Source organism: Antedon bifida, chromosome 1, assembly GCF_963402885.1.
Source record: "Antedon bifida chromosome 1, ecAntBifi1.1, whole genome shotgun sequence".
Classification (NCBI taxonomy): Eukaryota; Metazoa; Echinodermata; class Crinoidea; order Comatulida; family Antedonidae; genus Antedon; species Antedon bifida.
In genome coordinates this window covers 31911583-31939322 of record NC_136226.1, presented here as the reverse complement: position 1 = coordinate 31939322, position 27740 = coordinate 31911583, and the positions used below count along the sequence as shown (strand labels likewise).

Sequence of the window (27740 nt, the reverse complement as noted above, 5' to 3'; positions counted from 1 at the left end):
GGAAAGGGGAGACAAATTTCCTCTCACTGACACTTCGGGTACATCGATGATTTGGAATTCTGGCAAGACGCAGGGCAAGGTATTCCGGAGCAAGACCATTTGCAGACCTGTAGGCAAGGCAGCCCAGTTGTAGATGCATGCGATCTTGGACTGTATGAAGATTTAAGGTGTTGTAAATGTTAGTTCGTGGTGTGAGGGGATGAGCTTAGATAATGCGAAGTGCTCTATTTTGAATGGTCTGTATTCGGTCAATATTCGATCTGATTCCCCAAACACTACATCAAAAGTCAATGTGTGGGAGGATTATAGTGTTATAGAGGAGTATGGACGTGTGTTTATTAATGAAATGACCGAGCACGCGATAAGATGGAGATGGACCCAGTTTGGAACAGAGTTTATTTACATGAAAAGAAAAAGATAAATTTGAATCAATGTGAATGCCGAGATGTTTCTGTTTGTCAGTTTGTGATATGGGTATATACGAAACGATATTAAAAGTAGTGACTTTTATTTCTAGTTTATATCACTGTGCTACCCTGGTGCTAAATTGTCCACTTGAGCAGTTACCGTAGTACTATTTCTATTATTGAAGTTAATAAAGGCATAAATGGCGCTCCGTAGAGAAGTAGAGAATGCTCCAGTCGTCAGAATGACGCTCTGAATATACCTCAAATAGTCATCGCCGCCACACACACAAAAAACCCTACTTTTATGATTTGAATATGATGGATGTGTATCTTATAATGTAGGCCTATTCCTGCTTTCTATTGTCATTTAATATGTTGAACCATGTAATAGTGAGTTGTTTTTATATATTAAATACTATAAAGCCAGCCCAGGCCCCTACGTACTAGGCTAGGCCTCTAGGTAGTAAGTAAGTACAGCTGAGTTACGTAGGCCTCTAGCCCATCCCCAACAGACTGGCTAGCCGCGCCTAGACGGCAGGCCCTAGATAGTCTAGAAAGACTGTTCTACTTGGTTGAATTAGGCATACATCCCGGCTGGGCGCTGCCCTCTATCGAGCTGCTAGGCTTGGCTCTCATTCCCTAGCTGGCCTCGGCCTGTCCCTATATAAAGTAGTATAAAACTAGGCTAGATCTATCATTTACATACCAGGTAACACTGCCATGCATGTGTAGGCCTAGTCAAATCAAATAAATTATGTACGCAATTTGTAACAACATTGCAAGGTATTTTTTAATGATAAAAAGTGTTTATTTTATTGATTGAAGATTTAAATTAGATTAGAAGAATTAAAAAAAATTGATTTTACAATTCGATAAATGTCTGCTATAAAAAGTTAAATCTCCGCAATGAATATTCATAATAAAGAATGTAATATGTGCATAAGCTCATTATTTCTGCACTGAAAAACTGCGACAGATATTTGAATATGATAATGGGAAGTAATATGCATTCTTATTGGTTGTCATGTGATTTCCTTGGTAATTGAGTCAGGCCACTTAAGCATTAGCAATGAAACCTGTATTTGTAATCGTGCAGCTTTCACAACATACTGTAGTTTTGATTGTACATGCTTTAGGATGATTATTTAGGTAAGAATTGTATTTCATTTTTAAGTTCAATTTAATCGTGTAATCCATTTTCTACTTTATAATACATATAATATACATAATACACACATAACATTGTTGTTGGTTGAAGTGTGTACTGTACAGTAAATATTTTAGTACCGACTACTGTGTACACAGAAAGATTAGTGGAATGAAATTTAAATGCATTATTGATTGTGTTTGTTTATTTTAATTAGATAGTACATATTTAGTATTATTATTTTTAGTATTAAGATACATTAGTTGCTTTTGGTGGTTTTATTATTCAACTTTTCATTGACAAAAACGTAACCAAATTGCGTCAGTGAATTTGATGATATTGTTAATAACATCAGGTACAAATAAACCATTCCCAAATTGCACTAGAAACATTACAAGAGAATATTAATGTTATATAAAGCCTTGTCTACACTATCAACATTTTTGTGACAAAAAAATGTCATGTGCCCATATATGGGCATGATGATGTCATATCACTATCATATTTGGGCACAAACTAGTTTTATAAGTGTAGACAGAGCAGTGCATAAAGTATCAAACTAATATGTGCACACAAGATGATTGTTATTTTAACAAATTTATTTTTTTAATCTTTCAGTTGAGTTTTAGATGTTGGCAGTCACAATGCCACAGGGAGGTCTGGTGTGGCCTTTCCACTGGTCATCGCTGATGACCAACAAGACATCACCAGTTGCTATGGATCTCACAAGTGGATCGTCGGTGGATAATAATGAGAATGCGACATTGTCCCAACTGCTAGAAGCCGCCTTCCCAGAGGACGAATCGACCACAATGGCACCTCTGAGTGGAATCAGTAACACTGACACATTTATATCTCCTCCAATATTGAATATGGAAATGAACAATGACCTCTTGGATCTTACAAAACCACTAGAATGTCTGCAGCATGGCATCTCTAGTATGAGTCTTGATAGTCTTAATAATGAACACTTTGTTGATGCCGTGGAAGTAGTGCAGACAGAACCAGATGATTCTCCTATAAGTCGGTTATCAGGACTTAACTCTTGTCCAGATACTGATGTTGAAAGTGTTGAAGAAAGTAAGAAGGAGATATCAAAAAATGAAGACGTTTTTGATAGGAACTCTGAAGAAAAAAGACAATTGATGTCAGATGGTACAAACAGTATGCAAGAGACTACAGAATCTGATTCTGTCAAGGTGTCTGCCGTCTCTCAAAGTCCAGAAAGTTATTCAACGTTGTACAAAGCTTTTGAGATCGCCCAAGAAGAACCAATTGACACAGACGTCTGTAATAAACCTCGAGAATCTACACTTGATATGTTAAACAGAACCTCACCTAAACTCCAAAGAGTTGCTTTACGGAAAGCAAACATCTCTCCAGATAAACATCCAACTAATGCAACAAGTGAAAAGACTATCTTGACTACACTTTCAAAACAATCACCGTTGACAAATTCTTCTATAAAGTTAACTTGGAAAAAGTTTGGAACAGAAAACTATGAATCTGTCACAACTTTTGCTGATATTTTACAAAAAAAAGCCACCCCAAGCCCTAAAAATGAAAACTTTTTGAATATTCAAGAAACAAATGATATTATAGGTACACACTGGACAGAGTTAATGCAAAAGAAGAGTGATTCTGAAATGGAGAATGGAATTGTTCAACGACGGGTACGAAGAACGAATAACATTTCCCGGCCTAAATCCTTGCCAATTCAACTGCGACATATTCGTAGGCCGGCCTCCCGACCCCTGAAGACCCCAGAAGATAAAAAGAGCAAAACATTTGAAGATTTCCAGTTTCAGAATAACCTTAACACCCTAGAAGAAGGACATTCAAGTAAGTTATTATCATTTTCAAGGTAAAAATTATTATTACACAGCTATGTTCATGAAATTAATGATCTTTTGCACATTCATTTTAGTTTAATGAGCCAATACATTATTTCCTATTTTGTCTGCTTTCTTTTTCTTTTGGCTTTTTGTGTATATACTGTATTGTGTAGTGTTTGTATGTGTGAGAATATCAAGAATGTTGATACAAATAATTGTTACAATCATGTTTTAACTGAATAAATGTTTATACAGACATTTTTTATCAGGAAAAAATAAAATAATCCTCCATAATTTTGTCCAATAATTCTTTTATTTTTCAACAGTTGTAATGAAATTATAGCCAGCATCAGTTATTGATTTTAACCACATTTCCTGCCAAAATAGAAATCAGTTCAAATGTGTTTGTTCATGAACTGTAAAATAATTGCACTCGGCTTAATTCTTTCAGAAATCCCATTCAAAAGTCAATTTTTCTGTTGTTGCATCAATAAATTTGACTTTGTTTAAAAAAATAATATTCATAAATGTTCATAAGTATAGTAATGCAATAATGAAATGATGTCAATGTTTAACATTTAATAAATACACCTTCTGATCAAGACACATGTGGTCTAAAGTCACTGATAAATTATCATTACCTACATTTTAAAATCACTAATTTAATATGCTAATTATGTCATTTTGAATTTAATTTCTTCCTTTCTAGAAGAGCATCATTTATAAATTTATTTCCAACTTTAAATGCAATTCTTTGCTTCGTTATGTCAATTTCCCTTAGCCAATCAATCATTATATTCTCATGACTGATACTGAGAAATGAAGCCGTTTTTCTACAGAGCGAGCGTGTCATTGCAAAACACTAGAGAATAAATAAGTGATCAACTGTAAAAATGTTAATACTGTTTGGGTGATAACTGTACTTCATTTATTCACATAATTTTCAATTATATAAGACAAAGTGTTTAAAAATCTTGCCATTTTTAATTAAAATGTTTTAACGTTTTAGAGTAAAATGCCTTTCTTTAATACATTAAGATTGATCTTAGAAATTAACTGTTTATTTTTTTTTTAAATGAGGTCTACAATGTTATTTGCCATCTACTGTATATTACTTTAATAAATACCATTGAAAACACTCTTAGTCTTAAGCTCTGTCTACACTATCAAACTACAGTAGTTTGACAAAAAAAGTGTGATGTTGCCAAATATGGTAGTGATATGCCAAAATATGGTAGTTATATGACATCATCATGTACATATGTGGGCACATCAATCGCAACATGAAGACTGGTCTCTAGAATTGTTAAAAGGACATTTTTTTAATGTTATGCCTTTAATGTTTTAGTTTTACTATGTTTGCTTTAATATTAATAAAACCATTTGACTGTTTACACAGATTGTGAGTACACATACTGAAGTAATAAATGCTTACTGTAAATACTAATACTAGTCATTTCCTCATACTGTAGACATCTGTGCATTGTTTTTAAACAACTGGAATCATTAAATGAATTTTCATAATTTGATTACAATACCCTTGACTTAGTTTTAAGTTAAGTAAGTACATATGAGGAAATATGTTCAACTCGCCATAATAATTCATTCACATCGAAGTATGGCGACATCATCTCGCTAATCTAGTAAATTTATTTCGCCCTAAGTTTGATATGAACGGGGTTGTTTCTGTGTTACATTGTATTTAGTGGTTACACTAGATTGGATTCAGTATTTTCATGAGTACCGTTGTCATGTATGATTAATATTAAGAATTATTATTTTAATTAATTTTACTACACACGCCAATTCATTTTTACGCGCACGTTTATATTTCTTAAATTATTAATTAAATAGATTATCAATAAAAAAGCATCATTTAAGGAAGAAAGAACAATAATTAACTGTTATGTCAAAAAGTCGAGTGGCATTTTTTAAAAATAAATATTTATGTACCAATTCATTTTTTTCAGACAGAAACAGTATCCCAACAAACAAACATTTTAAATTTTAAAATAATTTTTACACAACATCCCATTTAGACTGAGCTTTGAACCTGTTGTAGCGTGTAAAAAATATTGTTTAAAAAATAAAAGTTAATAATTAATCATAAACATTTAATATTTATTTAATATTTTATCAATTCATAAGTGGTGGAGTGGAGTGGTACTTAAATTCCAAGTTTTATTGAAGCAACAATTATCATGGTTACTGTTGTTACACAAGATTAATTTTTCAAAAAAGGAGGATTATTTTGGTAGGTAATCATCCTTGTATTTAGTGTCAATGTTGATCTTGGTCTTCCATTAAATTACTAGGCATATCGGGGCATGTAGTTAAATTGCTGATAAACAATCTTTTCCAAATAGTTAAGTAGATGCCTTTCAGGTTTATCAAAGATCAGCTATTTTTACAGCGTAGTTAGATTTATAGTGTGATTCAGTGCCGCATGTATTTGCAATTCAGCCAGTAATAGTGAGCATATACTGATCAGCATCAGTTGGTTTATGCTAATGCTGTGAGTGCTTAGATAGATAATTAATGCATATGGTACGAGATACAATGAGACTATTTTGGCAGGGCAAATAGTATTATAAATGCAAAAAGAACTACTAACTCATGGATATCCAAAACCAGATGAACATTTTTAATCATAAATGCAGTTACCACAAAATGATAATAGCTTTGAAAAGGATGCAAAAACTGTTAAGAAAAAAAATGTATAAAATCGTCGCTTTTAGAATATTCTAAAATTGCGGTTTTTGTAAAACCTTTTCAAGTTCATGGTTTTTTCATTAGTAACTTTCTATTTCATTAGTATCTTTCTATTTAATGTTTTACATAATTCTTCTAAAATTATGATTGCCTTGTTTTTCTCAATTTTATGACATTAAATCAACATTTTTAATCTAATAATGAACAAGATAAAGATCCGAGGTTGGAAATATTGCATGATGGGTGAATGAATTGTAAAGACCCAGTAAACCATTCTAAACCATTACTAGAGTCATGGCTGACATTATAATGTTTAATTATCTCAATTTTAAGATTCACATGTTTAATAAGCACTTGTAAATATTCTACTAGTCATCTATTTTTTTTTCTTAATTGGTATTACAAGGCAGTTTTGGATTCAATTTGTTCCACGGCATTAGATTATTTGATAATCAACATTTTATTTATTCTGAGTTTTTATATTTAGAGATGCGATAGAGTAACTTTTCAATTGTTCAAGATATTCTTATTGATAGTAAGCCTAACTTTTATTTAAAACACATTTTAGTTTTTAAGATAAGTTTACAAAACGAAAGTTTTATTTCTCGTATTTATGAAATGAAAGTACATTATTTTATTTCTCATCTGTTTTTGACAATTTATGGCATTTGAAAACTGACATCACATGTATTTTGTGTTTTTTTCGAATGCTGCAATTCCCAAAAATGTTATTTTCTATCTAATTCAAAATTTATGCATCAGAAAAAAGACAACATGTAAAGAAGTACAGTCTATTTTGTGATTTTTAACCAATGTATAATTTGTGACTGTAAATTTATGTTAATGTGTAGATGTTTTTTCATACAGTAAAGAATTGTGTTTAATTCTCTAAGAGAAAATGTGTAACTACAGTATGATGAGACTCTGTTCTTGTTTTATTTTTTATTTTGCTAAATAGCTGTAGTGAGTAGTTTAATTTAGTAGAATTTTATTTTGTTGGTTTATATTATTGCTGATTATAAATGTCTATTCTTACTATTTCAGTTCTTTCTAGACTTTTATACTTATAGTTTACTTGCTTTTTCAAAAATTTAACTTTTTTTCTCCGTCTGATTAATTTCAAATATTATTGGGAAAGGTGCCTTGATTTATTTCATCATTTTTTGTTTGCTCCATCCATTAAACAATGATGCTTCATTCATTACAACTTGTTTTAACACATTTCCATTTGTAGCTTCATCACGGAAAACACAATCGGCACCGACACCGAAACAAACACAATGGGAAGTATCTACCCCAATGGATACGTGTACATCTCCTTCTCCGTCGTCGTCCTCCTTACCATTTTACTTGAAAAGAGATTGTAGAAACGTTCCAATATTGACTGCTAGTGTACATTTACAGAATAGCAACATTCCATTAGAGTTACTCGATAGAGAAGCGCCAGATGGGATCAGTGAGTCGCCGACTATATTGACGTCCAAAAACAAACATTTCATTATCATTGACGACAATGCAGATATTAACGCGAATGTGAACACTAAAGAAGACATTAAGTCAGCGCTTAATTCCAAAATTGAAGAAAATACTGATATTATTACAGAAAGTGACATCGAAGTAGATTTTGACTCTGATAATTCTGACAATAAGGGTGCAATAGAGCCTATGCCTAACATGAATTACGAGGAGTTTAGTCTGGAGTCTGTGTTAACAGTACCTTTCTGCATGGATGCATCAACACAACAGCAAACATTCACCGAGCTGTATGAATCTTTTTTTGACAGAAATGGAAATTCCCTCAGTAAGCATATGCTTAATAAAAACAGTAAAGATGAGATTATTGTAAGGTCGCCTCTGTCTGATGTGAATGACTTTGGTTTGCAGGAATTTATCAGTCCTACTAAAACGTGGCCGAGTAATAACACATACAATAGAAACATTGACAAATCAGAAAACAGGCAAACAAACTCCTGGAATACATTTGATTATTTAGATGCAGAGGAGACCTTTTTACCATTAGAACCTCTACCAGATTATGCAGATAGTGAGACTTTTGAACCAGTACAGGTTCCTTCAAGAAGTTCTTCTACGACACTGTCATCTCCATCAGAGTTGAATGCAGAATCTAGTGCTGATCATGAAAGTTTCTACCTGTCTCTTCCATCAGGACAAGGAACCCCAACCAAATTATCATACGGCCATTCCAAACGCTTAAATTCAAGAGGAGACACATCAGAAGACTTATCGGATATTTCGTCATCTGTGTCATCTTTGTCAGGAATTAGTAAACATTCTTCAAGTGCTTCTAATTCGTTAAAGGAAATTCCAGTTGCAACAAAAACCAGCGATGCAACAAATTCGATCACAAGTGACATTCAACAGGATTATATTTCCTACAGACCAATGAGAAAGATATCTGAAGCTGGATTCCTTCAACATAATTTACAAGATCCTGTAAAAGACAAAACTTGGTTGAAGAATTTTACACCGAGTAAATCGATCTCACCAGCTCAGAAATCATCTGTAATTCCTGAATCCGAGACGAGATCAAGTAAGAAAAATCCGAGATTGATTCACGATTTGCTTGAAAAACTGAAAGAGCAAGCACTTGACTTGGAACTGAGACGATTGAAACGAACAACGTCTAAAGTTTCAACGTCGGTTCCTGTTGCAAAACAAAAGGAAGTAAATGATGTTAACTATCATACAAATAGATCTACAATCTACACATCTTATAATCATCATCTAGAAGACGCTGTTCAGTACATAGAACATCAACCGCTGAAACCTATACATGTTGTAGACGAGGAACATCGTTGGAGAAAAGGTTTGCCCTTTTTGTCAAGTCTTTTTACAGTTAACTAATATGCATGGTTTTCGGGATGTTTACTGTACATTTTGGTTCTGCATGAATAAGATGATAATAATAATTGATGGTGGTATTATTTGGTTTTTGTTTTAACATTCTAAGCATGCTTTCTACTTTTACATATAGCCATGGTATTTTGTTTGAATGTTATAATGTACTTTAGATCACAGTAGAACATCTGGTCGTCGTATGATGTATGTTGCCTGTTAGGCCTGCTACATTCCCAACTGATGTGTTGTCTGTGTTTTATTTTTAATATAAGCAAGGCATGACAGACATTCTAAAACTAATTTTCTGTTGTAGTACACTCGTAAAATTATATTGTGTCATTTAAATATCTTGAGCATTGAAATCTTAGCTTGATTGTAAATTTGTCATTTGTCTCACATACTAAAGTAACACATATATAGCATTATGTAGCCATGAATTCCACAAAATTTGAATTTTAAATATCATAAAAGACTCCATTGGTTCATTCAATGGATATCATATTAACAGACAACTTTCAATTTATAAATACTATTAATTGATTACCTTTAATTAATCCATGCGCGCATTATGTATAGATCATTCTGTGAGTTTATACATTCATCTTTCATTAATTTATGCTCGCATTTGTTATAGATCTTTCTGTGGGTTTATTCATTCTTTACCTAAAGCCTCCATTCTTCATCACATTTATTACCAACAACAACTGGCCGACAGTTGATCTTTTTTTAATCCAAACACAATTAAAAATATGACATGTTGTCATTTCTCACCACAATACAGGATGTCACTTTGTGGGTTTTTCTGCTTAGACTCATCTTGTGGCTTTATTAATTATGATGAATTTTAGTTTGTACAGATTTCAACAAAAACTTTTTTTTATTATTGATTTTTTTTTTAAATCATATTTTTAACAAAAGTAAGAAAACAGAACAGAATTATCAGAAAAAAACTATAGATTATAACTTTCTTTTTTAGTCATTATACTATATTGATGTTTCATATCTTTAAAAAAGTGTGAAGCAGAAATTTTATTTTGTAATTGTTAAATGTTACATTTCACATGAAAACAATGTTTGTTTTTTCCATATTTAGATATTTCCATACATAATTAATTAACAAAATACCGACCATGTTTGGAATATTTGTTTTTTTTCTTTCATTTTGATTACAACCACAATCTTCTGTCTTCAATTCTAAAGTCTGAATTACAGTCATTTCAATCAATGGCAATGTTTTTTCTGTTCTTATTTGGTGTCCTTGTATGTTATCGCCACTGTACACTGGTTAGCGTAGGATGAGCCACGTTTGCGTCACTTTCCTGTTCATTATGCAGATTCTCCCTCAGGATTTCAAATAGGCTGTTTTGTAATATTCTTTTTTCTAAGAATTAAGGGATCAGGGATGAGCTCGATACAGCTGTCAGTCGGTGACATTATAATACTTATGATTAACCTTCATAACATAGTTTTGTTTTCTTCTGCTGCTTTTAAAAATTTAAATAAATATTTAGCATCGAAATTCTCAAGATTTGTTATATCCCTTCTGGTAATTATGATTCTCTCGTTAAATCGCCCTTTTGGAAATATGTATTTGTTCTTTATTTTAAATTATAGTAGTGTAGCCATACTTCTAAGTTTCACTCTTTACTGATATATTGCTCATCATTCACATATTTCTTTTAATAATATTCATTTATTTAATCATATACAATATTAATTTTTTTATCCGGTGGAAATTAAATTTCTCTGCACCATTTTTGACACATATAAGGTCAAATATTGTAGAACCAGTGAGTACCGTACAGCCCCTTGATTGGCTAAACATCCAACCCAATAAGGGTTGTCTCGAAAAGTCTGACCTGTAGGTAGAGGGTGCTTGCAGAGGCCGTTTTGAACCCCAGTAAAATATTACGCCTACTGGGAATTGACTAATAGTTAATTCTTACATCTGTTGATAATATCAATCATAGAATACAGACATTTATTACAGTAGCAATGTTAATGCATAGGATATGAGTAATTGAGGCTGGTTCAGATCCTAACTAGGTTAAAATGGGTATTAACGGCTAAGTACAATATTAATATACAATTGAATATTATGCATGATTACAGATAGACGCCTAACTCCAATATGCAAGTACTTAAGTAGGCGCCTTAATCTAATACGCTATAAAGTACTTTGTTTGTAGTCCTTATATGAGGCGCTTCAATCCAAGTACTTGTAACGCTTACAAATAGGCGCCTCACTCTAATATGCTAAGTACTTCTAGTGCTGAGAGATAAAAGCCTCCCTCCAATACGCTAAGTATTTGTAGCACTTACTATAGGCCCCAATAATTTAGTATGCGAGATAGTAGTGCAAAACAAATTCTCTCTTCGTATATAAATTATAGTGCCTAAAAAGTTTTCTAGTCAATTAGTAAAATTACTAAAAACATTAACATGTCTATAACATAATCAATGTGCACATTGATTATAATTTTCATTTAGATAAGGTCATGATCACCAAAATAATAATTATGATAGTATCTACTGTACATCCTGGCATTTTATCAGTAACATCCAAAAACAATTTCCCAAACTCATAATGTTTTTGCAGAAACCACAACGCCCGTTTTTATTATGATTTTATGATAGAAAAAAGAGATACACCAACATTAAACCAAAGGAAATGCTTAATGTACTTTGTTGGGATTTCCTATGTTTAATGTTTGTTTAATCTTATGCACATACTGTGAACTTTGATACCTTAAGCTCTGATGTCTACACTATCAAACTAGTTTGACAAAAAAAAGTGTGATGTGCCTAAATATGATAGTGATGTTTCCAAATATGGTAGTGATGTGTCCAAATATGGTAGTGATATGATATCATCATGTCCATTATGAGCACATCACATTTTTTTGTCACATAAAGTTTGATAGTGTAGACAGAGCTTTATACTACATTTATATCGTTTTAAAATAAAATGAATATAATTATTATTCTTGACTTGATATTTTATAGTTGTGACTGTTTCATGCTATACTGCGATATACTGTGATGTTATTAAAAATAATCAATTGTGTTAAAGATGCATTGACTCCTTCAATGAAAAAAAAATTAAAATTTTATTAATATTTCAAATTGAGAACAAAAATATAAGAATAGAAATGACAGTATTCACTGGAAGCTATTTCTGCCAAATTTAATTAGATGTGTTTTTTTTTTGCTCAAGCTACTTCAATGCATCTTTAATATTAATCATAATAAATGGATTTAATGTAGTTTGTTGACTGAAATGTATTTCCTTCTTTATATTCCTTTTTTTTTTCATTAGTAATTTGTTCGATCATCCTGAATGTTTTAAAAACTAATTCCATGATTCAGTTTCTTCTGTTACATTCACACATTTAAAAACGGATTCTTTTCCTAAAATTGTAACTCTACCTATTTTTATTATAGTTCAAAAGGATCTACATAAGAAGAAGAGCCGAGGATATTATGAGCCAACCTACATGAGCCATGGCTACCACACGCTACCCGCGGTCCTCAACTGGTACAAGAACCGTCAAGATATATATACTAACCAATCACAAACCAACGTTAAAAAACGGTCACCAATCGTAAACAGAATGGCAGATTGGAAATCTCCGAAAGGAAAAGAGAAGATAAAGAATATTATAGAAAGAGACGTTGGTAAAGTTGGCACAAGAGATAAAAGAAATATTGGTAGAAGTGTTGTTGACGACAAAATAGATATCACTAGAGGGGGTTCAACAAAGAAAAGAGATGACAGCACCACTATGAAAGGTGTTACAAGAAGTCTGCCATTGGGAGATGCTAGGAATGATGATGGATTTGATGATTGGCAGAATCTTCAGTCACAAGAGCTTCCGCCACAAGACATTACTGTTTCACCAAGACCCAGAAAACAGCCAATGAACGTTGACATGGTGGTTATGAAAGGTAAATGTCTTTCTAAACATAAATTTTGAACAAACTTTATTTATATTCATTCGTAGCCATAACTTCATTACGTCTATTAAGCTCTGTCTACACTATCAAACTTTATGTGACAAAAAAAAGTGATGTGGCCATATATAGACATGATGATGTCATATCGCTACTATATTTGGGCATATCACTACCATATTTAGGCACAACTAGTTGGATAGTGTAGACAGATCTTTATGATAGTACATTGCAACTGTATTCACGATATTTCAACATTTCTCATGTAGCACCTTCATCTTCGTCACTTTGTAGGTTTAGTTGCAGCTGTTAGCTCCGCTGTGGATCTTATTCTCAATCATTTTTCAAGGACCTCAGAGATGGGACCACAGGATAAGGTAAGGGATATGAGTAATTTACAAGTGATTTATGAATGACCATTATTGATACTATATTAAAAAAAAAAAGCCTTAACAGAACAAGAAAAACTGTAAACCATCCATTGATGATGCTGAATTAAGATATATCCAATTCAATTCTTTATTAATATATCAATCAAATTTGATAAAGTTAACAATAACATCAAGAAGGTAAGCAACAAAACAAACAACAACATCGTTAAAGATATAATAAGATAACTTTATTTGTCAACAAAACACTTGGAAATAATAGTACTTGTCTCCTACAAAGATAATGTCCATATATGGACATGATGATGTCATATCAAAACCATATTTGTGCATATCATTACTACATTTAGGCTCATCACACTTTTTTTGTCAAACTAGTTTGATAGTGTAGACAGAGCTTAAGCTTAGTCATATCTCAATAATGAAAGTATTAATTAAAAAATTAACATTATATCTAAGGTGTTATATATTACCCAGGTTGGTGTTCACTGACGGTTGAACTTGACAGACAAGGAAACTGGTTGGTTGGATAAACTCTGGTGTGACCCTAAATTGACCTTGTTAATTAACATTTATGCTAGATTGGATATAGGGATGTACAGCACAATGATCACATATATTAATAATTATTATTTGATTAGTTCAAGTATGATTTTGATTAATAACAATAAAACGTGTAGGATGTTGTGGTTTTATTCATTAAACTATGTTATTTGTTTAACAAACCTGACCATTTTTTAGATTAAATAAAAAAATCAAGATGACATTTATTACTTCATACATACACATTTACATAAAAGATAATCATCGCACTTATTTACAATTTTAAAGATTTTATAATAGCTACATTATTTTATCAATGCTGTTTTATTACAACATCTGGAAAAACCAAGTTTAATTAAAATTTCTTTTTTTTTTTTGTGAATGCTTTGTCAAAATACTAATAACATTTCCAAAGTCAATTTTAATTGGTGAATATGAAGAGAATATCTCGGTATTAAATTTCAATTTAAAAAAACATCAAAAACAATTCACTAAGGCAAATAAAAATCCGTAGCAGCCAAAAAAGCTGGATTAAGAATTTTTTTACAAAAGGCCCGTCAAAAACAAACAATTTGCCTATGATTCAATTTCCAGGTCCTTGCTAAATTGTCCCTCCATGCATGTTTATTCTCAGTAATCTATTTTTAGGCTGACCTGGCAAAATACTTCAAAGAGGAGTTTGTCATCAATTATACATGGTTTAACAAGTCCAACTCACCATCAATCAGCATTAAGTTTAAGTGACATTACCTAATTGAGGTGCAAAGATAATACAATTAACATTTTAATGTTCTTCCTTGAACCTGATCATGTTCTTTGCAATATTTTGAATGCATTATTTAATTATCAAGTATTTGCTTCATTAGTCTATTTTTAAGCTGACCTGGAAAAATAATTTTAAGATTTTAGCATCAATTATGTGTGATTATAAAGTCTAAATTTGCTGTCATTAAAATTACTTGATGGGGAGTGAGCATGATTAGATTAAAAAAAAGATAAAAACTACTGTAGCATTTTATATTGTTCCTTGAACCTCTTATGTTTTTCTAATTCTATCAGAGTACTTGGTAAAAAATACCTAAAATAGATAAATTACATCGTTCAATTCAAATCATTCAAGCTGGTTAAATTTACAGTGAGAAATGAGGTGCGGTTTTAGTAAGAAAAGGGAACAATCTCTGTTCAAGCCACAGGGTTGTCAAAGGCCTCTGCAAAAAATTGGTCAGGTTGAAACCTTACCAACCGTACTAGTGGCTACAGCCAATCTCATAAAATAACACAAAATAATGTTATTATAAAAGAGTAACAAAATCTGATTGATATCTGTTTCAGTCAATTCTAGGGGATACATTGAGAACACCAGTGATTGGCCTTCTGGTGTTGGATCATCTCTGTCCTGCCATCGCTAACATCTTAAAGGATGGCATGAAGCCGTACATCAGGAATTACATCATTGGCAGGGCTAAGAACTCTATTTGGCAAGTTGTTGAAGCCACTACTGAACTTGGTAACGATTCATTCACATATAGTTTAAGTTCTAGACTTAATATTGACTTAATATTAGTAAAGAGATAAATATTTTGGCACATATGGCGTTTCATACGTATACTACTTGAGCTCGTAAAAAATCGAAACGCTGACTGGTGGACTAACATAAAAGAGACAATAAATACAGACTTGGGGCAATTCTAATTCACATACTGTAGTTTTTTCTTCTATAATGTATAGTACTAGTATATGTTTTATGAAAGTGATAGAAGTTTACCGGAGGATAAGCCTGACACTTTCAACTTTATTCATCAACATACTGTACAGCTGATTACCTATTCAGGGCCGTAACCAGGTTTGACGGCGGGGTGGATCGTTAAGTTCTTTAGTGGAACTCAGGGGCGGATCCAGGATATTGAAATGTGGGTGGCGTAGCTTTGCGAGCGAAGCGAGCAAACATTGGCTGGGGGCCAGGGGGCCGCCAAGGGCCCCCGGTCGGGGTCCAGGGGCCGACGGCCCCGGGAAATTTTGGCGTTCTAGCGCATTGTAAGTCGTTTAAACATCTCATAATGTCATTTACCAAACACTCTAAAGCTCGCAAATTACGACATGTGGAACATGCAGCTGATACTTACCTAGGGTACCAAATGCCAAATGCCTGTACTACATCTAAATTTTTACAACACGACGATGTTTTTCAGCTTTTATAAACTTGTCCTAGCCTAGGCCGGTATTATTTTCTTACACGCGCGCCGGGTCGATCGCGGTCACTACTTCTTCGCGCGCATGCAGCAGTAACATGACGTCACGTTAAAGCGGGCCGTCACGTCACAGAGTCTCATGCATATTAATGAAGCAAACTTGCTGAGAGTGTTTTCACCACGCAACACATGCGACGCAAGATTTATCGAAACTCCGAGCCATCTACTGACGACGGTCATGTTTTTGACAATTAAAATCACGGCATATTCAACCAGTCGGAGAGCCGCGTTGGGAAATATGACCGTTATCGCTGAATTTTCGACTTCGCATGACGTCATAAATTTTAGAAGCCCTCTCTCGGCACAGAAGCATCAACGTTTCGCGCGAAAACATTAGCATAAAGTATACGTCATTTAATAGCTGTTTAATAAACATTAGTAGGCGAAAAATTAACCATATATGGTAAGATCAGTTCCTTATATGTTTAAGATGTCGCAGGTCACCTAATTTTCTGAATAATTTGTTGGATTTGTTGTCAGCGACAATTTCTTTCCAAAGTTCGTGTGCGTCCGTCAAAACTGAAGTTTTCTAACAGGTGTTTGTTTACAAATTTTCCATTAGTGGGATTTGCATCCCATACAGTGAATTACCAAAAAACCGACGTATATGGATAGAGTAAGTATCAATAGTCTGTTTTACGTTAAAATTGGCTTGAAACCCTATTTAAGCTTCCTATAGCGAACATTTTAAAAAAGGTCCTCATGTCATATATTGTTACGTCTCGCGGCACTAGTTCCGTCGTGTGTGGTGCATGGTGTGTTGATTGTGGTTGTTGTAGGTGAGTATATGCACGACCTGGTGGATCGTTGTCGTATTATATCGGCCTAGGCCTAGTAACATGTTCTGTTAATAATTTAAATACTTTAGTTACAATTTAGTATTATTAAAGTATCGTTACAATCCTACTCTATATTGAAGATGCATTGGGAAGTTTTAAAAAGATAATTAAGCAAATCGCAGCCTGATACAGGTATAGGCCTACCTATTCTATATAGTTAAATATTTATTTATAGTAAAATTATTGACAACTGAGGGGTACAATTTATTTATAATATTAATAATTATTACAATAAACAGACATAAGGAAATTTTGTATTTGCTGCTTTTTCATGGTAGGCCTATATCTGAAAATGTTTTCAGGTTGTTGAATAATTATACTGTATAACGATGCAATGTTTTGTTCATATCATAGTGACAATTATTTAAATAGTTTCATTCATTACATTTCAGCTATTCATTTTCATTTTAGGTTTTTTGTTGGTATCAAGACTCGACGATTTTCTGTCTCGTTCTTCAATATGAGGTTGGACGGTGGAAGCTGTAATGGTTTTCTCGATTTCAATATCATTGCTGCAGCTGATAGTTTTTCATTTTATTCGCTAATAATAATATAACATATACATTCATGCGCATTCAAGTTTTAGAAGCGTTTCAGATCAGTCAATGATAAGATATAAATTAAGTTGCAATTGATTGATTGATTTACTTTATTAACCAGAGTCACACAGATACATACAATATAAACATATAAAACAATCATAAAATCAGTACAACCGTAAGACTCACGTAAGTTAATATGATAAAGGCTAAGGCCTAGCTAGTTTGTTATGTTTGATGAACAAGTTGCTATTTAAATAATATATACAGTAGTAGTAGTATTTACTATTTATATCAGTATTGTTTGAAAGATATTTGTATTAAAAACTGCTTTTTCACATTCTGTATACGTAAAAAAAAAATTGGTTGCTTGTGTGAAATGCAAGTTGTATCTAATAAAGTAATATTTATATACAAGTAAATGATGGACTTATATTTTTATATCTTGGTTTCAGCTGGGCCCATAATTATCTTTTTTAAAAACATGACCATATAAAAATACACGTTTGAGTCTCTGAAACAAACATGCCCGATTTTATAAAACATTCCCCATATATAAATTGAAAATGGGTTATTTATTTTTATTTTTCCATTTATTGTTTTTTTAACAGTTTTTTATTTGTTCTGGGCCTAGTTTCTCCTTCAGGCTTCTTCAGGCTTCTTCTTGCTTGGTATATGAGCAGAGCTGGGATAGACCTACCACCAGCCTAGACTATAGAATACCCAGCTACTATTATTAACACTCACTAGGGTAGGCCTACCTATCTAATATTAGTATTATATCAGAATTACTCAGCCTAGCTAGGCCTAGAAAATACTATTTTTAGGCCTAGCTAGGCTAGAAATCAAGTAAGTAATTATAGTAGGTAGCCTTTCCTAGCTCAGAAACCAAATAGAACAATAATCGGGGAGCAAATTGAAATCTTAGGCCTATGACGTAATACGCCTACATAAAAACCGTATTGAACACAGACACGATTCGGTCCGGGACGATTCGTACCAGCTTCGTAAAACGTAAACAAAGTTTCAAAATGGCGATTTTTCGATCGAAACAGAACAGAAATGTAGTAGGTTTGGTTTGATTAGTGGGAGTTGCATCCCAAGAAAGCTTAAAATTAGATTTTTATTTTAATAGATAGCTTAATAGTTTATCTTGAAAGGATTTTAAATTCGCTTTGAAACCTTATCTAGAAAATATAAAATTTAATGATTTTTTACCATCATTTAAAAAAAAATTAAAGTAAAAAAGTTTATACATAAAATAATGATATTTCTTGAAACAAAAAATCTGTGGAATTTAGATCACAGTTTTTATCATTATTTACGCTTATAGTTCAACTATTGAAATACGTTTATTGATTTCATTTAATATCAAAATTATACCATTTTCTAAGTGTACTAAAATAGCAAAAATTCCAACATTTTCCACGAAGCGCGCCCTCACAATGAATGAAATCAGTGATGCGTTACCAACGCGGCTTTCCGACTGAACGACCTGGTTTAAACGATCGTTTAAAAATTAGCGGTCCGGCTCGATTACATTATATTTAGTGATTTGAAAAAAACAAAACACCTCTTTTGTCATGATGTCATCGCGATGTGTTTATGAGAATCATCGACGGGAAAGCAAATAAAACAACAAGGGTCATGAAATGCTGCAGCATTGTTAATATTTTAATAGTAATACGTTTAAATAAAATGTAGCCCTAACGGGATAATTTTCATAGGCACTATACAGTCCTAGCCTTTGTTTTTATTGTACTTAATAAATGGGCGCGTAGTATAGTAGCACTGACCATGTTATTGTTATCTATTTTTAATCTATTTTAAAATAACCGGTTAAATTGCGTTATGCAGCAGAAACAGACCCCATGTGGCTTCATCAACTCTATTGATCGTCTGAGGTACCGCTATTCTACAATACGGGAGTGACGATCACAAAGGATGCCGACCTGCTTAGTGGAACGCGACCAAGCTCACCACGTGGCTTTTATCAACTTGCTCCTTTTACACTTAACTGTGACGCTAGAGATTGATAGTACACAAAGGATGTCGACGTATGCTTGGTGGAATGCGATCAAGCTGACGATGTGCTCCGACGTACTATTTTCAATATGAAAATGTGCAAACCATCGGTGATTGATGACCGTCGAAACGATACGTGTTTTTAAAATCTATTTAATTTAAAAAAAAAAAAAAAATCTTTAAAAAATAGGGGGGGGGGGGGAGGACGCCCCATACACCCCCACTAGATCCGCCACTGGAATCATACAATCGAATTTTTTTTCTCTATAGGCCTATGGCCGCAAAACGCATTTCCGGCTATTCTCTTTTGTTTATGAACTATAAGTTGGTGTAATTTCCAGCCCACAAATTTCAATTGCCGACCTTATATTGTCAGAGGACGGCATTCTCTTGCCGACCGAAATTAGGCTAGATCCCTCCTCCTTTCAAGCCTCCTAGCAACAACATGGTACATTAGGGATCGTATCATTGAGACTTTAACAGGCATATTCACCATCATGTGGTGTTTAGGTAAAAAACCATGGAATTAAGATGAACTCAACCGTTGAATCTTGCACTTGCGTGTGAGCTGCATGCTTTCTCTATCAAGCAGCTGGCTGGGCACGTCACACGCACGCGGAGACCTGTGTAGGGGAATACCCTGTTATGTCAAGCAGCAAACAACTATGCTCTGTGTACAGCTCGCTAGAGCTCCAGAACCACGATGTTCAGCAGTTATCAAATAGAACTTATCTTGTAAATTTTAGTGTTAGGTTTTTATATTTTAGTTAAAATATATATATATATATTAATTAAATTTATTAAGGCTTGACTAGGCCTAGGTAGTGAACAATCGTCGTGTTGTGTTAGTATGCCCAGCAAAAAAAAAGTGGGAGGCCAAGCGGAACTCGCTGTTCAGCGGGGGGGATCGTACGATCCCCCCGATCCCCCCCTGGTTACGGGCCTGCTATTAATTAGGCTATGAATCAAAAGTTGTCTTAGTTTCACTTCCAAGCTTTGAAATTTACCATGCTATTTACTATTAATTATTGTGCCATATCAAATATGAGGATGATAGTGTCTAGCCGTTTACACACCTCAACAATACTTTTTTTAGGAAAAAAATTAAAATAGCTAAACTCTATCTAAAATAGATAATAATAAAACTTTATGTGATAACAAATGTGATGTGCCCATATATAGACATAGTGATGTCATCTCACAACCATATTTGAGCATTAAACTACTATATTATTTGGGGAAATCACACTTTTGTCAACTAGTTTGGTAGTGTAGACAGAGCTAATACGGTAATAAAGAGGTCTTCAATGGCTTCAAAATTTGATGAGGAAGAGAGGAAAACTAATTAATTGTCTTTTCTATCTGGCCATATGATCATGATTAGGGTGACTTTTAACTAGAACAAATGGTGTCTTAATTATTCAGAATTAATAATTATAATCATAAAGACATTGATTACTGATATAAATGCTTTCTTTTCCTAGGTCCAGGTACCAGATCCTTATATGAATTAGTCTGCCTCATTCAAGAACAGAAATCTCTGTCAACAGACATGCTCAAGTTTAATGCATTTATATTTGGTCTTCTCAGGTGAGGCATTTCACACACTTTGAACCTTGCACAGGCCTGCCAGCTGCTCTTATTGCCTATAGCATATGTACATATGTATTACATCTAACATTACTATCTAATATCATTATTATATACTGTATATTATATTATTTTTGGCTGTTTTACATTTTGATTTAGCCTATTTTTGCTTTTCTGTATTTGTATCTCCATTGATATCCAGCTACTGATACCCACAGCATTATCATTTTTCAATAAATTGCCTTTATTAAATGTATATTCTTATATATATCAATATATTATCTTTAGACTAATTTCTCTCTGTCTATTTTTGTTTTAATGTAAAGCTCATTGGGGCTTATAGCATAATGTGCTCTATCAAGCCTAATTTATTATTATTAAATAAAACACATGTTTATCAAACTAATGATGATGATGACTTTATTATGCACATATTTGATGTATTAATACTTAAAGTATACATTTACACCAAAATACATTTTTATTTATTTTTGAACATATTACAAAAAAAACCATAACATTCTCAAACCAAACCATTAATATAAACACTGATGATTTTATTTCAATTTGGATTTTATTTTGTTTTGAAACATTTATAATTTGTGTATTTATTTATTTTCGTTATTAATCAGTGTCACAACATTATTTCATGGGAGGTAAGTTCTCATTCAAACTAAAAATCACATTCTGCTTGCTACACTTCAATATAACAGGATCACAAGCACAATTAATGTAATCACATAAATAACGAAAACTGAGCAACCTTAAAGCTCTGTCTACACTATCAAACTTTATGTGACAAAAAAAAATGTGATGTGGCCATATATGGACATGATGATGTTATATCACTACCATATATAAGCATATCACTACCATTGGGCACGTCAAACTAGTTTGATAGTGTAGCAATTGCTGATCATTAGGGACCCTCAGAGGTTCACAAGACAAACATATACACAAGATGATCTACATAAACAAAGTCTTATTACAAGTCTTTGAGAGTGGAGTTGTAATGTTGTCCTTAGAAAAAATCCTGACATGTGATGGGACTTGACCCAGGACCCTTGGAGTGGTAGCCAAGCATCATTACCAGCAAGCCACAACTCCACTACTACAATGTAATAGTAAATACTCTATGTAGACTCCTTAGCATACACAACAACTGTGTCAAAACTAACAGGTCATACTCTATTTAGACTTCTTAGGATACATAACAAGTACCATGCAGTTTCATTCATTTCACTTATCTTTATTAACTTCTAATTATTATGATTAATCATTACATTTTTTTTCACGGTGTCTGATACATTGAACACATAGAGAAATACTTGATAAACTAACTCGGGTTCAACATTTTGGTGAAAAGATCGAAAAATAATACATTTTTAATAATAATGGTTTGGGTGACTTCTACACGTACAGTTATTCATTTTAGTTGATTAGTAGTGTTCAGAAAGGGAGATTATTCATTAACTCATTTATTATCTTCTCATCTAAAGCTAAATGAGAGTTCTCTTTTTCCATGTCACCTCATCCAACGAATCAAAAGCAAACACAAACTTAATAAAAACAAATAAAATTGTTATATTTATTTTTGTATGTTCTGTTTGAATTGAAAGATTCACAAATTTGTTTGTTTTTTTATTTTGCAGCACAAAGTGTTTAGAAGTTTGGCTGAACCATATACGGCGGCATCCAGGTACGATGGGACTCAATATACATAGGAACTAGAATTTAAAGATATTGTCCTCCTGAAAATAATTTTAAACATTTTTTTGTTGAATATTTCATTTTAATGTCACATAATAGTTATTCACCTTGACCAAAAAAAAATTTATTTACCAGAAAAAATGTAATTTAAAGCAAAAAAATACAATGAGTTATTGGTTAAAATTAACAGTTTAATTTGTCTTTTTATAAGTGAAATAATTATTTGTTTTGTTTTTTTTTCTACAGAAGTGAATAACTTTATTAAAACTGCAAAATGGCCTATTTAAAGTCTGATTTTATTAACTTTCATTGTTCGTGTTTTAGGGGAACAATACATCTTTAAGATAAAATGTATTTTTCACTGTGGTTTTAGGTACAAAATAGAGATTTTCATTATTTTCCTGATATTAATGAAAGCATATTCACAATATATAACATCCCATTATAATTAATTGATTTCCTGAACATTTTTTTATATTAATTAATAGTTAACCTTGTTGAGTAATTATAAATATGCTATATTAAATCATACATTTTGCATTGTGGATCAAAATATAATGTATCAATTATTATTTTCATTATGATAACTTCCTGATATTAATATTTCTGTTTCCAGACTTTTTCACAAATCGTCTTCAAAATGTTTTTTGCATTGATTGCAAAATTGGCTATTTTAACATTACATATACATATGTATTATCAGTATTTTTTTCTCTTAATTATATAGATATTGTGCGAACTTACTATGAGAAAAATGCATTCTTAAGTCAGTGCTCAACAAGTACGAACCAATTCTTCAATGATTTGATGGTAGCGGTACAACCCTTATCATTACTTCCTTTTAAACTAGCATTAGACTTTGAATTGAAATACACACAAAGGCAAAGTTATAGAACTAGACAGGAGTCATTCACATCAGCAGACTCTCAAGCATTCATGTCGCTTCCCTGGTTAGGCAGACGCAACTCACAAACAAGTCAAGAGCCTCCTGCTTCGTGGCAGAGTTGGGTAAAACCTTCCAGTATTCTTGGTTCGCTCAGGGTACCTAAAGAACAATCAGGTAAAACTGGTGTTGACTCAATAGAAGTTAAATCTGAATTGCAAAAACCTGATGCCTCTTGGAGGCGATCAAAAGCACTTTTAAAGACTGCCATTGTCGGTAGAGATAAAGCAAGTTTGGAAAAAAGAAGTGATCAAGTATCGCAAAGTTTAACCCATGCTTCAAGAAAAACAGTAAGAGTAACAGCAAAAGATAAAACATTCCAGACACAAATTAATACTGAAAAGCATGATAGTATACCAAAAACTGAAAGAAACCAAATACAGGAGGGAGTAAGTACACAGGCGGGAAGTAACAGAGGGTGGTCAATAGGTTGGATGACTGGAGCTGTTGGCAAGAAGTTATATGGGGAAGATATGCATAAACAAAATGTAAGGTACCCTGTCATTGGTGCTGATAAAGACAATTTAGAGGGATTACAAAGAAACAACCAATCAGAATACTCTGCTGAAGAGGCTTATGCATCAACCTCTATGATGAATAGTATTGGCACAAAGTGAGTAGTAATAATGCAATTGTAGTTTTACTGCTAGCATTTTAGGTTTGATTCGCCTCATTTAAGTGTTAAGCTCTGTCTACACTATCAAACTTTATATTACAAAAAAATGTTATATTGCCCATATATGGACATGATGATGTCATATCAATACCATATTTAAGCATATCACTACCATTTGGGCATATCACACTTTTTTTTGTCAAACTAGTTTAATAGTGTGGAGAGAGCTTTAGTCAATATTATAATTTGTCTCATCCTTTGCTGTCTGCATTTATGCTTTTAATGAACAGTACTAATTATTAATTCAAAGAGTTTTGACATTTTTTGGTTTTTATAAACTTTTTTTTAATCCACTCAATCTTATTCTCATTCCCTATAGTGTCATTAAAGCATTTGATTATATGCTGCTTCCCAAACAAACTCCAAAAGAGTTCCAAATGGTAGATATGAGAAATACCAGACCACAAAAAGAGTCGAGGCTGGATGTGATCTCACCAGATGAAGCAAGACAAGAATCTCTGCTGCCATTTGAACAGACACTGTCCTTGTCAACTGAACCAAAACGACAGAGGACACCGCAATCTGATTCTAAACAGTAAGATAGAAATTAGTTTGGTTGTTATCTTTGTTAATTCTATTATGAAAGTAGATAAAAGGAATGATTTAAAACAGTTTGTCAATTCTTTTTGAATTGACATACTGTATAAGAGTATTACTGCTTGAGTATTACACTGTAATCCCACCTGCTAATTTATACTATATGTACACACTTAGACTTAAGCTCTGTCTACACTATCAAACTTTATGTGACAACAAAATGTGATGTGCACATATATGGACATGATGATGTCATATCACTACCATATTTAAACATATCACTGCCATATTTGGGCACATCACACTTTTTATGTTAAGTTGGTTTGAGAAATACAATACTTCATAACCAGGCACCTTAAACTCTGTTTACAGTTTGGAAAAAAAGTGTGATGTGCCAAAATATGGTAGTGATATGACATCATTATGTCCATATATGGGCACATCACATTTTATTGTCACATAAAGTTTGATAGTGTGGACAAAGCTTTATACTATACTTGGTCATTTACACTACATAAGTATCAAAACTGCTTTTACGTTTGGCTTTCAGGGAAAATATATAGATATAAAACGCATTTATTTCAAAATTGATTTTTTTTTCATATAGAACTTTAGTTAAAACAAGGTGCCACAATGTGTCCATGCAACAGGGTTTCTTAAGCTTTTCAAAAGGTGAGGTGCTGCAACTCAAGGAAACCATTGACAGTGAGCTATTGCTGTGTGGTAGAGGTCAAGAAACAGGGTTAGTCTATCGATCACATGTCGAGGAAACCCAACCAATACTGTAAAAGATTGTAAAACAAATAAAGGTGATAAATATTATAATAATATTTTATTTATTATAATGTACTGCGATGATGATGCACAGAGATAAGGCGACATGGAAACGGTTAAATAAGGGCCATGCAAAATCATCAATTCTCATATAGAATTACCACGCACTGTTTGTGTCGAAGAATTTCTAGACTTACTGGTCATTTAGGTAAAGACAACCATATAACAATAGGCAATAACCATTACTGTACGTGTATTATTGTCTTTAGAATCTATAGATATAATTGAGAAGAAAAGAATATAATAATAATGTACAGAACTATGAAATACCAAAATAACTTATACTGTGTTCTTTTGTATGGTTGTTGTATAATATATTGAAGAAGGTTTAGAGAAAAAACATTTTTATCAAGTTAATATGGTGCAAGAAAGAGCTTAAAATGTGATCTTTGAAATGCATTCATGCAAGTATAGAGGTATGACATATTTTATTGTCAATTTTTCACACAAGATGGAGAACAGTAATAATATATATACATTAGATATTGTGTGTTTTAATGTTAATATTTAATTCATAATATTTAATATTCATTGTAACAGTAAAGTAATGTCTTTAATCTTTACTATACAATTCTTAAGCCTTGTCTACACTATGAAACTAGTGTCGTTATATTTCTTAAGCTCTGTCTAAACTATCAAGCTTTATGTGCCAAAAAAATGTGATGTGTCCATGTATGGACATGATGATGTCATATCACTACCATATTTGCGTATATTGATACCATTTTTTTCATATCACAATTTCTTGTCAAACTAGTTTGATAGTGTAGACAGAGCTTTATAATTGTCAATACCATATACATATGTCTGGTTGATTGTTGTCATGTTATTCTAATATCCCTATCAATTAAGTTGGTACCATCTTGTGTTAACATCAATATAATCATTTATTATACCAACACATGGCAAGAGGTATTCATAGTTCTATAGAGCTTTACGAAGAGGGAACGGCCATTTAGTCTTTCCATACTTCAATAATCATTATATATAAAAAGAATAGTATATTTATGAAATATGTTAATGTTTATTTGGATCGTATACCTTCTGATTTTGTTCCTAATGATAAAAATTTAAAAATTAATACTAATAATAATAAAAGTTTAAAAATAAATTAATAAATTACATACTACTATCATTATAGTATAGTTTAAAATCCTAGTGAGTAAATAATAGGTCTAATCTGGAAAAATTTAAAGTTTAATTTGGAAAATAACGTTTTACTTTTAATTTTTACTTAATAAACAGAGTTGTTATTGATTACAAAATGATAAATATTAAAACAAGGTATAGAACATTCATAAAATGTGTTTTTAAATGTCTACAGTAGATGTTTCATTTTAATCCATTTTATTCATGTGTAAATGTAAACATCCTGAGATGACATCTGAAATAATAATCTGTATTTTACAAACTAAATGGAAATCTTTGTTTTAGTTTTGTGCATATTTTTTTTGGAAATTCGTTCAAACTATACAATCACAAAATTTTTAAAACAATTGAATATTAATTGCATTATCTTTATGGAAATTTCAAACTTTGTGTAAGTTATTATTTATTTTTATTTAACAAGTGTGTGATATTGGTGTTACAGCATAGTCTGTTTTTGTCACTATTTGGTGTATGTGCAATATTATATATGGTGAATTTTAAAACTGTAATGGAAAATAAAATATTTGAATATTAAAAGATGGTGGTGTGAAGTGTTGATTATTTCCCATAATATTGTGATAGCTTTGCAAAAGCCACACCTCAATTGTAGTGGTAGCAATTAGGATCCAACTAAGTATCCACTTAATAGGGATGTCCCCAGAATAGAGGTGCTCCCTGAATAAGGGTTGGCTGTAGTGTTTGAACATACAGTAACTATGTAGATTGAAATAAAATACTAATGCTCTACCATTTTAAAGTAAACAATATGATTTAATTTGCCAAATATGGTATCACACAATGTG

The 27740-nt window shown here is 32.3% G+C and overlaps 1 protein-coding gene across 1 annotated transcript; it reads left to right on the top strand.

Moving 5' to 3' along the window:
- Positions 1-659: 659 nt before the first annotated feature.
- On the top strand, positions 660-27474 carry LOC144850590 (uncharacterized). Its single transcript, XM_078707910.1, has 11 exons — positions 660-797; positions 2173-3396; positions 7336-8928; positions 12405-12908; positions 13209-13291; positions 15179-15353; positions 20983-21088; positions 22741-22787; positions 23526-24354; positions 24737-24952; positions 25562-27474. Exons 2-11 carry the CDS (start codon positions 2184-2186, stop codon positions 25740-25742), a joined length of 4947 nt encoding a protein of 1648 aa, XP_078564036.1. The 5' UTR covers positions 660-797; positions 2173-2183; the 3' UTR covers positions 25743-27474.
- Positions 27475-27740: the final 266 nt, after the last annotated feature.

What these genes read in the sequence shown, in the direction of transcription:
- LOC144850590 (XM_078707910.1), top strand. Translation starts at nt 2,184, where the DNA reads ATGTTGGCAGTCACAATGCCACAGGGAGGTCTGGTGTGGCCTTTCCAC. An exon ending in CCTAGAAGAAGGACATTCAA is followed by an intron (nt 3,397 to 7,335) that starts GTAAGTTATTAT and finishes TTCCATTTGTAG; the next exon opens with CTTCATCACGGAAAACACAA. An exon ending in TGACATGGTGGTTATGAAAG is followed by an intron (nt 12,909 to 13,208) that starts GTAAATGTCTTT and finishes GTCACTTTGTAG; the next exon opens with GTTTAGTTGCAGCTGTTAGC.